This window comes from Scyliorhinus canicula, chromosome 17 (assembly GCF_902713615.1).
Source record: "Scyliorhinus canicula chromosome 17, sScyCan1.1, whole genome shotgun sequence".
In the NCBI taxonomy this organism is placed as follows: domain Eukaryota; kingdom Metazoa; phylum Chordata; class Chondrichthyes; order Carcharhiniformes; family Scyliorhinidae; genus Scyliorhinus; species Scyliorhinus canicula.
The window spans coordinates 64618565-64632127 of NC_052162.1; the positions used below are offsets into that span (position 1 = coordinate 64618565).

The following is a 13563-nucleotide window of genomic DNA, read 5'->3' on the forward strand; positions in this document are numbered from 1 at the left end:
ATTTTAAAAGAAGTTCAAGGACAGGTTGGTCCTGCTGCTGCTGGAAGCGTTTGAGCATGCGGTGGCTTGGGGAGTGCTGTCAGCATTGACGAGTCAGACCTCCATCTCACTCCTTCTGAATAAGGATTGGGATCCTGTGGAATATGGGTCATACCGACCAATCTCATTATTAAACATGGATGCAAAGAGTTTAGAGAAAGTGCTGGCCCTCGGGTGGGAGGGGTGCCTCCAACAGGTCATTGGGAAGATCACACGGGATTTGTGAAGGGTAAACAATTGTCTTCCAATGTCTGGAATCAGTTGAATGTGGTGTTGTCTCAGGTAGAGGGAGATGAGCAGGAAGTGAATGTGGCACTAGATGCCGAGAAGGCCTTTGATAGGGTGGAGTTGTGTTATCTGTTTGTGGTGCTGGAGTGATTTTGGATCGGGACGAAATTTGTGTTGTGGATTAAGTTGTTGTACCAGGAGCCAAAAGCTCATGTCCGGACAAATAAACTTGGGCCAACTGCATTGGTAAAGTTCCTATTTCAATGCCTGCCAGTGTTTCGACCAAAGACGTTCTTTGTAGGGATGGAGAGCATGCTTTCGTTGTTTATTTGGGCAGGGAAGGTTGCGAGAATCAAATGAGTGGTCCTGCAGAGGGACCGTAAGTCAAGGGAGTTGGGGCTGCTGAACCTGCTTTCCTATTGTTGGGTGGCAAATGTGGAAAAGGTATTGAGTTGGTGGGGGGGATCAGGAGTCAGTTTGGGTAAAGATGGAGGCCAGATCGTGTGAGAGGATAGGATTGCAGATGCTGGTTATGGCCCCACTCCCATTCTCCCCGAGTAAATTTTCTGAGTGGCTACGTTAAAGATATGGAGGCCACGGTGGCACAGTGGTTAGCACTGCTGCCTCACGGCACTGAGGAACCGGATTCGATCCCGGCCCTGGGGTCACTGTCCGTGTGGAGTTTGCACATTCTCCCCGTGTCTGCATGGGTCTCACCCCCACAACCCAAAGATGTGCAGGATAGGTAGATTGGCCACGCTAAATTGCCCCTTAATTGTAATAAAAATGAATTGGGTACTCTAAATTTTTAAATTTTTTTTTTAACTATGGAGGCAATTACGGCAGCACTTTAAAGCAGGTAGAGGGTCGAGGACAACCATATGTTGTGGCTGGCTAGGGTCAGCACCAGGTTTCGGGGATGGGAGGATAAGGGGTGGCGGTAATGGGGGATTTGTTTCTGGAGGGGCGGTTTCTGGAGTGAGCAATGTGGTAGGGGCACAACGAATCACATACATATGTTCTAGGCATGTCATAAGCTAGCTAACTTTTGGGGCTCTTTCTTCAGCACCATATCGATGATCTTGGGCAGGGAGCTGGAGCTGGGTCCCCTAGAGGCCATATTTGGGGTGTCAGAGCTGTTGCAGTTGCAGGTGGGAGTGGATGCAGATGTTTTAGCCTTCATCTTGCTAATTGATCATAGCCATGCTCTGCGGAAGTGGAGGTCAGCTTCTCCACCTAGTGCCTTGGTGTGGCTGGGGTCCTCCCGGAATTTTTGTATTTGGAGAAAGTTAAGTATACGCTGAGGGGGCCGGTTGGGAGGTTCTGTTGCATTTTAAAGTGCTAGTCACTGTCAGCTGTTGGGGTTGGTAAGGGGTTTTGGGGGGGGGGGGGGGGTGCTGTTCTTGTTTTAGTGTTATGTTTTTGTATATGTGTATACATTTTTAAAATGTTCAATAAAAATATTTACAAAAAAAAATAATTTCTATATATTTATTCATAGTTGTGCAAATTTAGGAATACTGATTTTATGAAGCTGTTTTTTTGTATTGGATAATTTAGCCTTGAACAGATTTTTTGATTAATAAGGTGTATATACAGCTTGGGTGATCAGGCAGTTGAACATTGGATTTTTTTTAAGGAAAGCTCGATTCCCTGAAGGGAATGTCACGAGGGATAAAATCGGGTGGAAAATCATCTTAGCATGCTCTCATCAAGTTTACTGTTAGCAAATTCATAAGTAGGCTTTCACACCTTTCGCTTGGTTGCATGAAGAACAATAAATGATGGATAATAACAAGCCAATTAAGCAGAGCCTTGATATTAGACTGACCTATTTTTTTTTTTGCATTTTTGGGTAGTGGGCATCACCGGCATGGCCAGCATTTTTTTAAAAATAATTTTTATTGAAAAATTTTGAATTTATACAACAATAATGCACCATAGTAAAATACCAAAAATAACAATAATATTAACAATCATAAACATTCGCCCCACCTCCATGAACAACACAGCATTTTAACAACAACGCAAATTAACACAATATAAAGTTACAGAATAGACGCTACAATATGGAACACCCCCCCCCCCCCCCCCCCCCCCCCAGGGTTGCTGCGGCTATTGACCAAGTTACCTATCTTTGAGCCAGGAAGTCCAGAAAAGGCTGCCATCGTTTATAGAACCCTTGTATTGATCCTTTCAGGGCAAATTTGACCCTTTCCAATTTTATAAATCCCGCCATGTCACTGATCCAGGTCTCCACACTTGGGGGTCTTGCATCCTTCCATTGTAGCAGAATCCTTCGTCGGGCTACTAGGGACGCAAAGGCCAGGACGCCGGCCTCTTTCGCCTCCTGCACTCCCGGCTCTACCGCAACTCCAAAAATCGCGAGTCCCCACCCTGGTTTGACCCTGGATCCAACCACCCTCGACACCGTCCCCGCCACCCCGTTCCAGAATTCTTCCAGTGCTGGGCATGCCCAGAACATATGGGCGTGGTTTGCTGGACTCCCCGAACATCTGGTGCACCTGTCCTCACCCCCGAAGAACCTACTCATCCTAGTCCCGGACATGTGGGCCCGGTGCAGCACTTTAAATTGGATGAGACTAAGCCTCGCACATGAGGAGGAAGAGTTAACTCTCTCCAAGGCATCCGCCCAAGTCCCGTCCTCTATCTGCTCCCCAAGTTCCTCCTCCCATTTAGCCTTCAGCTCCTCCACTGACGACTCGTCCACCTCCTGCATTACCTTATAGATGTCAGACACCTTCCCCTCTCCGACCCACACCCCCGAAAGCACTCTGTCCATCGTCCCCCGCGACGGCAGCAGAGGGAATCCCTCTACCTGTCGCCTAGCAAACGCCTTTACCTGCAAGTATCTGAACATGTTCCCTTGGGGAAGGCCAAATTTATCTTCCAGTTCCCCCAGGCCCACAAACCTCCCGCTAATAAACAGGTCCCTCAATTTGCTGATGCCCGCCCTTTGCCATCCCCTAAATCCCCCATCCTTGTTCCCCGGGATGAACCGATGGTTGCCACCCAGTGGAGCCTCCATCGAGCCCCCTGTTTCCCCCCGATGCCGTCTCCACTGTCCCCAGATTTTGGCCAGCATTTCTTGCTCATTCTTATATGGCAATAGGACTGATGGGGAGGAAATCATTGATTACAGTGATTCTGCAATGCCACATGCAACAAATACCTGTTATCCAGTAACATCTATTTACTTATTTTGTTTCCTCATTAGTGTGTTGAAGGAGGTGTATGCATCATTCAACCCTGAAGCAGTGGTCTGCCAGCTAGGAGCAGATACTATTGCTGGAGACCCAATGTGCTCCTTTAATATGACACCAGTGGGAGTGGGAAAGTGCCTCCGTTACATTCTGAACTGGGAGTTGCCAACTCTGGTCTTGGGAGGAGGTGAGTCAATCTGTCTTTTGTTGTAATAGGAACAGAGATGATTGATAACTGTAAATAGAAAAGTAACCAGTTCATTGGCAAGTTTCAACATTGCCCATAAGAGGAATCTTTGCTGTGTTTTAAAAATAGTTTAACATTTTGCATTAGGAGTGTTCTTATAAAGAAAGAGCTCTTTAATAATTGTGCAAGTAGATGCATCATACAGTGTGGTACAGAAGTAAACTGGCCAGGAAGGTCCTGGATCCATCCCAGGTCTGTACAGAATGAATACATTTTAGCTGAAGCAAGTAAAAGTTATGCAGATTTAGTCACTGTCCTTGAGTTAGGCAAAGTAAAACATCTGGGGTTACCACTGCTTATTCATGGCAGTGATATTATCTGGAAGTCTGTGCATGTAGGTTTTGAATAAGGGGAGGATTTGAGTTTATCAGTGATGCAATCACAGTTAAATAAGTGAGACATTGGAAAAGGACTGTCAGGGTATGAAACTTGGGACCCGAGTTCAAATTCATCCCAGACTGATGGAATGAAACACTCCTCAGTTTGCTGTAAGTATCCTGTACAAAATGAATTTGGGAAGTTTTAGCTCAGATTATAATGTACATGTCCTTAAAGCACCAATTGCCCAGATTGGCACCAAATTGTTGATTTAGCTCAAGGGGTTGACTTGGGAAAGGAAATATTACATTGTGGTAGGACATGATCTGGGGCTGTAATGTGGCTGTCAATAATGTTAGTCACAGGGGCAGCACGGCGGCGCAATAGGTAGCACTGCAGCCTCATGGCGCCGAGATCCCGGGTTTGATCCCGGCTCTGGGTCACTGCCCATGTGGAGTTTTCACATTCTTCCCGTTTGCGTGGGTTTTGCCCCCACAACCCAAAGATGTGCAGGGTAGGTGGATTGGTCACACTAAATTGCCCCTTAATTGGAAAAATGAATTGGGCACTCTATTTTTATTTTTTCATAAATTTAATGTTAGTCCCATTGCTGCTGAGGATCTAAAAAAGTACAGGTACTCCTGCTCCACATACTGAGGATCAAATGCATTGTGCCAACTTGGAAAGACCTATTGGATAGAGGAAGAAGGAAATATGAAATAATTGGAAATCTTCGCAAACCATTAGTTATCATGACTTCAATGTAAGTGTGTGGAAGGATTGTATTAAGATCAGTCAGTAATACATGACATTGTCACTGTGCCTTCTGCCATATAAATTATTTCTGTGTGGTTTGCTTTTCTGGTGGAGACAGGGGGCTATAACCATGCTAACACAGCCCGTTGCTGGACATATCTGACTGCTGTTATCCTTGGAAAAACCCTGTCCTCCGAGATTCCTGATCATGAGGTAAGGCTGAAACAGACTCCCTTTTCTTGTAATTTGCTGAGTCACTCTGACTAATCAAACCTGGGACTTTTACTCTGAATACAGTTTTGTAGTCAAGTGACAGCACAACAATAACGCACTGTCTTTCCATTTCGACCAGAATGATGGGCTTGTTCGGGACTGAAATAAGCTACGACTGTTTGATTCATAAACGAAGCATTTGGCATAATCATTGCTGAGAGGCCTCTATAGGCTTACTTGCAACCTTTAGACCGTGAATATTTTTTTAGATATGGGTAATATTGTGAAGATTCTTTTCAAACATTGTGTATATGCTGTTATTACAGATACATTGAGTCCATGCAAATACAATGTTATGCTTGCCGTACAAGTTTCTGTTTTTTCCTGAATGACTGTTTCTTCATGTACTCAGCATGCCTACTTATTGTGCAGAGAAAAGGAACTTAATCGCCTGGGTTACAAGGGACAGATTACCAGGGTTTGGGTTGCAAGTGACCCCAGTACAACAGTTGGACACTCCAACTCATGATCTAGTATACCGTCGGCACTGGAGGAAATTGTACGTTCCATCAGTGTGGCACATCGTGTCCAATTGCAGGAATGTTTTTAATACGGTTGTTCAATTGTTCCTGCACTAAATGAACATACTACCATTGCTGGCATGATAATGACCCACCATTCAGCAGTGTCGAAGAAGAGCTGTGGAGCTTCTGCTTTCATGAATGTGAAAGATCTTCTGTCAACAACCACCTCAATGTAGTACTGAAGTTCGTTTCAAGTTTTAAATACTGGGCTTAAATATTCAGAAGGCAGAATTTAATTAAGTCCAGAATGGGAAAGATTGAGGTCAGCCTTCTGTGTCCCTAGGCCAATTGAGGCTTTTAAATGGCCAATTAAGGGTCGTATCCCACTGCCACAGAGCATAACTGGTGGCCTGCCTGTGGGCTTCAAGGTGGGGGTCCGTCATGATAGGACACATTGTGCCTGTGCCCCATGGATGGCTCTTCTATGGCAAGGGCCACCCTTGCTATAAAAGTACCCCTGCCCTGCACAACAACCCCCACCCCACTCTAATCTCTCCCAGGTCCAGTAATGCTTCTGGTCCAGGGCCTGCCATAGACGTAGGAGTGGCCAATGTTTCTGGCACTTCTGCTGGGGATGAAGGTGGGGGTGAGCTCTTCGCCTTCAAAGCTAGCCAGTTAACTTCCTGATGGTGTTATAATTCTAGACCAAATAGGGGCAAGCACGTGGTTTAGTGGTTAGCACTGCTGCCTCACAACCGAGGACCCAGATTTGACCCCGGCCCCGGGTACTCTAAATTTTTTTTTTAAATAATAATTCTAAACCGAACCCCAGGTTTTTGATAAGATCTGGGTTAGGGACAAAATAACCTTTTAGAATGGGCAGCATGGTGATGCAATGGGTTAGCCCTGCAGCCTCACGGCGCCGAGGTCCCAGATTCGATCCCGGCTCTGGGTCATTGTCCGTGTGGTATTTGCACATTCTCCCCATGTTTGCATGGGTTTCACCCCCACAACCCAAAGATGTGCAGGCTAGATGGACTGGCCACGTGAAATTGCCCCTTAATTGGAAAAAATTAATTGGGTACACTAAATTTATTTTAGAAAATAACCTTTTGGTTAAAGTAGACAAAGTTTGGGATTCAAGATGCTTGCTATATGAATAAAAGCACAAGATTCCACAGGTTTTGTGCAAACAAACACACTCTATAAGGTTAGAAAAAGATGAAACAATTTATCTTGTATTCTATAACAGTCAGGGTAAAAAGAGATACATTTTAATTAATGGGAACACTGGTCAAATGCACCACACTGTACACAAAATAACAAATGTGACCAAGACGGATTTCTCAGCAACCCACCCAGAAACCAGTAAACATTGAGTCAACCAATCTCACTGAAGCTCTCTCTCCCTCACAGGGAACTCCAAACTTTTAACTTCTGAAGATCATGCCTCTGAATTCCCTCAGATCCACTCCAACCTGACTGGATCAATGTCTGCACGCCTCCAAATGTTTCAATTTTATCTCCTGAGACAGCATTCCTTGGATTTCCAAGTCTGCACTCCAGGCTCTACTTGTGTAATTTCAACTTTTAAAAAATATATTTTTATTCTCCTCTTTCACATTTTCTCCCAAATTTACACCCAACAATAATCAGTAACAAATGTAATGTCAATCCCCATATCAATAACAACGATTCCACCCTCCCACCAAACCCCAAACATTAGCCCGCATGTTAACATAAACAAATGACAAAAAGGAATCAGGAATCACCCATAGTCACCATTAACACATACAGTCCTTCTCCCCCCAACCCTCCCAGCCCCCCCTAATGTTCGATGTGATCCAATTTTCGAAAGTGCATAATGAATAACGTCCATGAATTGTACAACCCCTGCATCCTTCCCCTCAGTTCAAATTTGACCTTTTCAAGTGTCAGGAATTCCAGCAGGTCCCCCCGCCATGCCAGGGCACAGGATGGAGAGGTTGATCTCTACCCTAACAGGATCCGCCTTCAGGCGATCAACGAAGCGAAGGCTACAACATCTGCCTCCGCACTCGTTTCCAACCCCGGCTGATCCGACACCCCGAATATAGCCTCCCGAGGGCCCGGGTCCAGTATCACATGCACCACTTTGGAGATTACCCTAAAAACCTCCTTCCAGTAATCCTCCAGCCAGTTTTGGACAGGACCAAAACATATGAACGTGGCATGCGCCCCCCGCCCCACAATGTTCACACACATCTACCCCCTCAAAGAGCCGGCTCATCCTCGTCCTTGTAAGGTGCGCTGTATCCACCACCTTCAACTGTATCAGCCCCAACCTCGCACATGGGGTGGAGGCATTTACTCTCTGGAGCACCTCACACCATTACCCCTCCTCTATACCCTCTCCCAACTCTTCCTCCCACTTTGCCTTGATCCCTTCCAGCGGCGCCTTCTCCTCCCCCAAAATATCCCCATAAACCGCTGATACCACCCCTTTCGCCAGTCCCCCTGTCGTCAGCACCTCCTCCAGCAATGTGGAAGCCGGCTCTACTGGGAAGCTCTGTATCTCCTTTCTGGCAAAGTCTCGAACTTGCATGTATCTAAATATTTCCCCCTGCTCCAGCCCAGACTTCGCTCCCAGCTCCTTCAACCCCGCAAACCAACTTCCAAGAAACAAATCCTTTGGTGTCCTAATTTCTTTCTCCTCCCATCTCCGAAAATTTCCATCCCACTTCCCTGGCTCAAATCTATGGTTCCCCCGAATCGGCATTTCCTTGGACCCTGCCCCCAACCTGAATTGCTGGCGAAACTGCCTCCAAATTCTCAACAAAACTATTACTACCGGACTCCTTGAGTATCTCCCGGGGCCGTCGGGTGCGGCGCTGTCGCTAGCGCCTTCAAACCTGACCCCCTACCCAAATTCTCCTCCGTTCTGACCCATTGGGAGTCAAACCCTCTGACCCATCTCCATTCTGACTCATTGGGAGTCAACCCCTCGGACCCAGCTCCATTCTGACCCATTGGGAGTCAACCCCTCTGTCCCAGCTCCGTACCTTCTCCATATTCGCCGCCCAGAAATAATACATCAGGTTCGGAAGACCCAAATCTCCTGTCTGCCTTCCTCTCTGTCGTAGCACCTTTCTAATTCTGGCCACCTTCCCTCCCCAAATGAACGAGGTAATCATCCCTTCAACCACCTCTGTTTCCTTCCCCTCCGCCAGTGCCATAACCACGTTCAATACCCTCCTAATATTCGAAAAGAGCTGCCTCCCTCTCACAAACCCTGTCTGATCTTCACCTATCACCTTCGGGAGGCTCTCCTCTAGCCTACATGCCAGTACCGTTGCCAATATTTTTGAGTCCACGTTTAAAAGTGATATATGCCTATATGACCAACACTCCGTCAGATCCTTATCTTTCTTAAGTAACAGGAAAATCGATGCCTGCCCCAAAGTTGTGGTAACATCCCCTTCCCTATCGCCACCTCAAACATCCCCACCATCAGCGGTACCAGCTTATTTTTGAATTTTTTATAATATTCCACCGGAAACCCATCCAGCCCTGCCATCTTCCCCGACTGACTCCTCCCAATCGCATTTTTTATCTCCTGCTCCACTATCGCCCCCTCCAATTTCAAATCCTTAATTGCTGGCTAGCTTCATTGGACTGGCACTGCCACTGGATTTCACCAAGCTCCGATCTCTCCATCAACACCAAGCCATAAAATACCCCCAGAGCTTCCTCTGAGGCCTAACTCTTTTTAGCATGGAACCAGTGACCATCTACCATCATTTCCACTCCCCAGAAATTCTCCTGAGCCCTAACTGCACAGAGCTATCAAAAGGTCTCTGGGACTTCTCCTGAGCCAGCTTCAGCCTGCTACAGAACAATCACTCCCCCAGGAAACACACACACAATAAAGTGATGTTCCTCAAGGCTCAGTGTTGGGACCCTTGCTTTTTCTGATTATATGAATGATTAAGAGGTGGGTGTTGAAGGCAAAATCTCTAAATTTGCACATGATACTTAGCTAGGGAGAATACTGAATTGTGAGGATGATGCCGAACGACTTCAAAGGGACATTGACAAGCTGGCCAAATGGGCAGACACCTGGCAGATGAACTTCAATGCATTTTAGTAGTAGAAACATGGAGAAACAGTATAGACTCAATGGTATAACTTTGAGGGGGGTGCAGAAGGACCTCCAGGCGCGAGTGCATAATTCTCTGAAGGTGGCCAGGCAAGTTGAAACTTTTTTAAAAGGGTAGCACAGTGGCTAGCATAGTTGCTTCACAGCTCTAGGGTCCCATGTCGATTCCCGGGTTGGGTCACTGTTTGTGCGAAGTCTGCACGTTCTCCCTGTGTCTGCTTGGGTTTCCTCCAGGTGCTCCGGTTTCCTCACACAGTCCAAAGATGTGCAGGTTAGGTGGATTGGTTATGTTAAATTGCCCTTAGTGTCCAAAAAGGTATGGTAGGGTTATTGGGTTATGGGTGTGGGCTTAAGTGGGGTGCTAATTCCAAGGACCGGAGCAGACTCGCTGGGCCGAATGGCCTCCTGCACTGTAAATTCTATGATTCTATCCTTGGGTTTATAAATAGAGGCATAGAGGTATAAATAGTGGTAAAGAAGTGATGCAACACCTCTAGAAATCATTGGTCAGACCACATTTGGAGTATTGTGTTCAGTTCTACGCACCTTATTCAAGGAAGGATGTTAAAGCCCTGGAGAGAGTGCAGTGGAGATGTATTAGAATGATACTAGGAATTGGCGGCACATTAGCACTAGGGCTACAGCGCTGAGGACCCAGGTTTGAATCTTGGCCCTGGGTCACTGTGTATGTGGAGTTTGCACATTCTCTCCGTGTCTGCATGTGTTTCACCCTCGCTATCCAAAAATGTGCAGATTGGGTGGATTGGCAATTTAGCTCCTTAATTGGAAAAAAAATAATCTAAATTTTTTTTTTAAAGAATGATACTAGGAATGAAGAATTTTAGATACAAGGAATGATTGGAGAAATTGGGCTTGTTCTCCTTGGAGCAGAGAAGATTAAGAGGTGACCTTATTGAGGTGTTCAAAATTCTGAACAATTTTGACAGGGAAAAGAAGGATCTTCTGTGTCCACTAGTTGGTATGTCAGTGACTAGAGGTCACAATTTCAAGATTTGTCAGCAAGAGAGCTCGGAGTGAGATTCGGAGAAACTTCTTTACTCAGAGTTGTTGGGGTTTGGAATGCACTGCTTGGGAGAGTGGTGGAGGCGGATTCCATTGGAGGTTTCAAAAGAGAGCTGCATATATATTCGAAAGTGATTAATTTAGAGGGCTACAGAGATGGGGCTGGGGAATGGGACTAGCTAGATTGGTCTTCTGGGAACTGGTGCAAGCATGATGGGCCGAATGACCTCCTTCTGTGCCTTAATTTTTAAAAAATCTGTTTATGGGAGGTGGCCATCAGCATTTATTGCCGAATTGCAGAGTTGGGGCTCAGAAGGAGTACTGGGGGCCACTATAGTTGATATTTAACCACACTGCTTTGGGTCTGGAGTCACATGTAGGCCAGACCAGGTAGGGATGGCAGATTTCATTCCCTAAAGGACATTGGTGAACCAAATGGTTTTTTTTTACGACAATCGACAATAGATCATCATTAGACTTTTAATTTTTTTTTATTTAATCCAAATTTCACCATCTGCAGTGGCGGGATTTGAACCTGGATCTGGTTTTCTTTTTTTTAAATTTAGAGTACCCAATTATTTATTTTTCCAATTAAGGGGTAATTTAGCTTGGCCAATCCACTTACCCTGCACATCTTTTGGGGGCGAAACCGACGCAAATATGGGATGAATGTGCAAACGCCACATGGACAGTGACCCAGAGCCGGGATTAAAAACCGGGCCCTTAGCGCCATGAGGCAGCAGAGCTAACCACTGCACCACCGTGCTGCCCTCTGGATCTGGTTTACTAGTCCAGTGACAATACCACTATGCCACCACCTCCCTATGCAATAAAACAACTCTCTGGGTTGCACTGTGCTTCTTTGCAAATACTGTGGGCATCTAGTCTCCAGTTCTCCAGGTAATTAAGCCCACCTGCTGTTTTATCATTTTACCGTTCTAGCTCTTAATCCCTTAAATTAACCTTTTAAGTGGAATAGTCTTCAAGCTGCTTTTGTTGCATTTATCCCATTTTCTGCAATTAAACTTTAACCTTCCTGGAACTAACATTTACCAGTAAAATATTATGATGCAGTATGAACTAGTCATTTATAACAATGGACATTTGATCCTACCCAAGCTCCTGGAATTGACAGCAATAGGGTTGCCAGCCACTTTCCAGTCAGTGGACGAGACTGCCACTATCATCGCTCAATTCTGCCTAGAGTGTCCAGTACAGAGTTTATATTAACAAAGCTTTCAATGGAGATTATATTGTGTTTAGCCTATGGAGCAAGTTTTATTTTGCATTTTTAAATCATTATCCCCCTCTCTTTAGATTAATCATCCCCAATTCCATGTACTGTTTCCCAACTGGGAGGAAAAAGGAAAAGGTTGCTTTGGCATTATGAATTATATGAGTTTTGAATGTCGACTTGTGCTAAATTATATTTTTAAATATTTAGAAAATTTATCCTCATTTCATTCTTTGCATGGCATATCAACCTCTGTTCTACACTTGCTTTTTTGATGCCCTTGTAAATAATTAACGAAAACTGTCCACACCTATGAGACAGACCTGAATTCAGTACTCTGAGCTATTCTAAAATCAGGAAATGCTGGATAAACTCAGTAGGCCTGGCAGCATCTGCGGAGAGAGAAACAAGTTAACATTTCGAGTCCATAGCCGTATGGACTCAAAATGTTTTATAAAAATAAATTTAGAGTATCCAATTCATTTTTCCAATTAAGGGGCTATTTAGTGTGGCCAATCCACCTTCCACCTGCCCTGCACATCTTTTGAGTTGTGGGGGCGAAAATTACGCAAAAATTGGGAAAATGTGCAAACTCCACCTGGACAGTGACCCTGAGCTGGGATTGAATCTGGGACCCCGGCGCCGTGAGGCAGCAGAGCTAACCACTGCGCCACTGTGCTGCCCTAATAACTCAAATCATTAACTCTATTTCTCTCTCCACGGATACTGCCAGGCCTGCGTTTATCCAGCATTTTCTGTTTTTATATCAGATTTCGAGCATCCGGAATATTTTCCTTTTACTCTAGGTTGTTCTACCTCACATAAATGTTAATATTTTAAGCGACTGGCTTGATTAATCCTCCAATCCCTCCAGCCTCGATTTAATTCTGTATCTTGTTAGGATAATTTGTGGCTGCCATGCTTTATTTAAAAATACATCCTGTGCCTTCTGGAGTTTATTGGCCAAATTAACTGGACACCTCTATAGAATCCTAATCTAGTTAAATTATATGTCTGGCCTTTGTATGTTGAGATTGTTTACATCTGTGAGATCTTTTGTGTCTCAGACACTGCTGTTTTGATTTATTTGTGAAGGGTATCTTTTGTCTGGTAATTTGGACATCAAAGTGAAGGAAGAAATTTAACCATGCATATGCTGCCTTTTTTCCCCATGTTTTGCTGTATTAATATGTGCTGAGGCTAATTTCTCTTAAGATCTTCCATCACTCACTCGTGCCTAAAACTTACTGAAGAGACTTGCAAATTTTTAGAATTTATATTGTGAATGGAACAGATGAGATAAAGTTTAGTCCTTTACTTATTGATGTTTATCTACTGATTACTTTTGTCTCTGCATAATTTTGCTTGCCATAAATCAAATTTAGTTGTTTAGTCGGAACTACACAGTCTGGCTATATGATGTTCTTCCATAGATTTGATGATTTCAGAAGTGTGGGGCAACATCTTCCTTAAGACTTCTTCAGGGTAGAAAGAGAAGCATTCATCTCAAATGTCATTCATTATTCTATAGCACAGTGCATTAAGTGCCACCCAGCATTGTATAGTACAGTGTATTAATTTATTTCTTGCTAATCCCTGAGTTCCACTCTGCTCTTTTA

At 44.8% G+C, this 13563-nt stretch overlaps 1 protein-coding gene across 3 annotated transcripts in view; it reads left to right on the forward strand.

Moving 5' to 3' along the window:
- Window positions 1-13563, forward strand: part of hdac8 (histone deacetylase 8) — a 103789-nt gene that overhangs the window by 72484 nt on the left and 17742 nt on the right. For 2 of the 3 annotated variants that reach the window (XM_038774969.1, XM_038774968.1), the window contains exons 8-9: window positions 3506-3678; window positions 4931-5025. In XM_038774969.1, coding sequence (XP_038630897.1) covers window positions 3506-3678; window positions 4931-5025 — 268 coding nt within the window. Of the gene's footprint in view, window positions 1-3505; window positions 3679-4926; window positions 5026-13563 lie in introns of all 3 variants that reach the window. The other variant, XR_005457661.1, reaches the window with a different exon arrangement.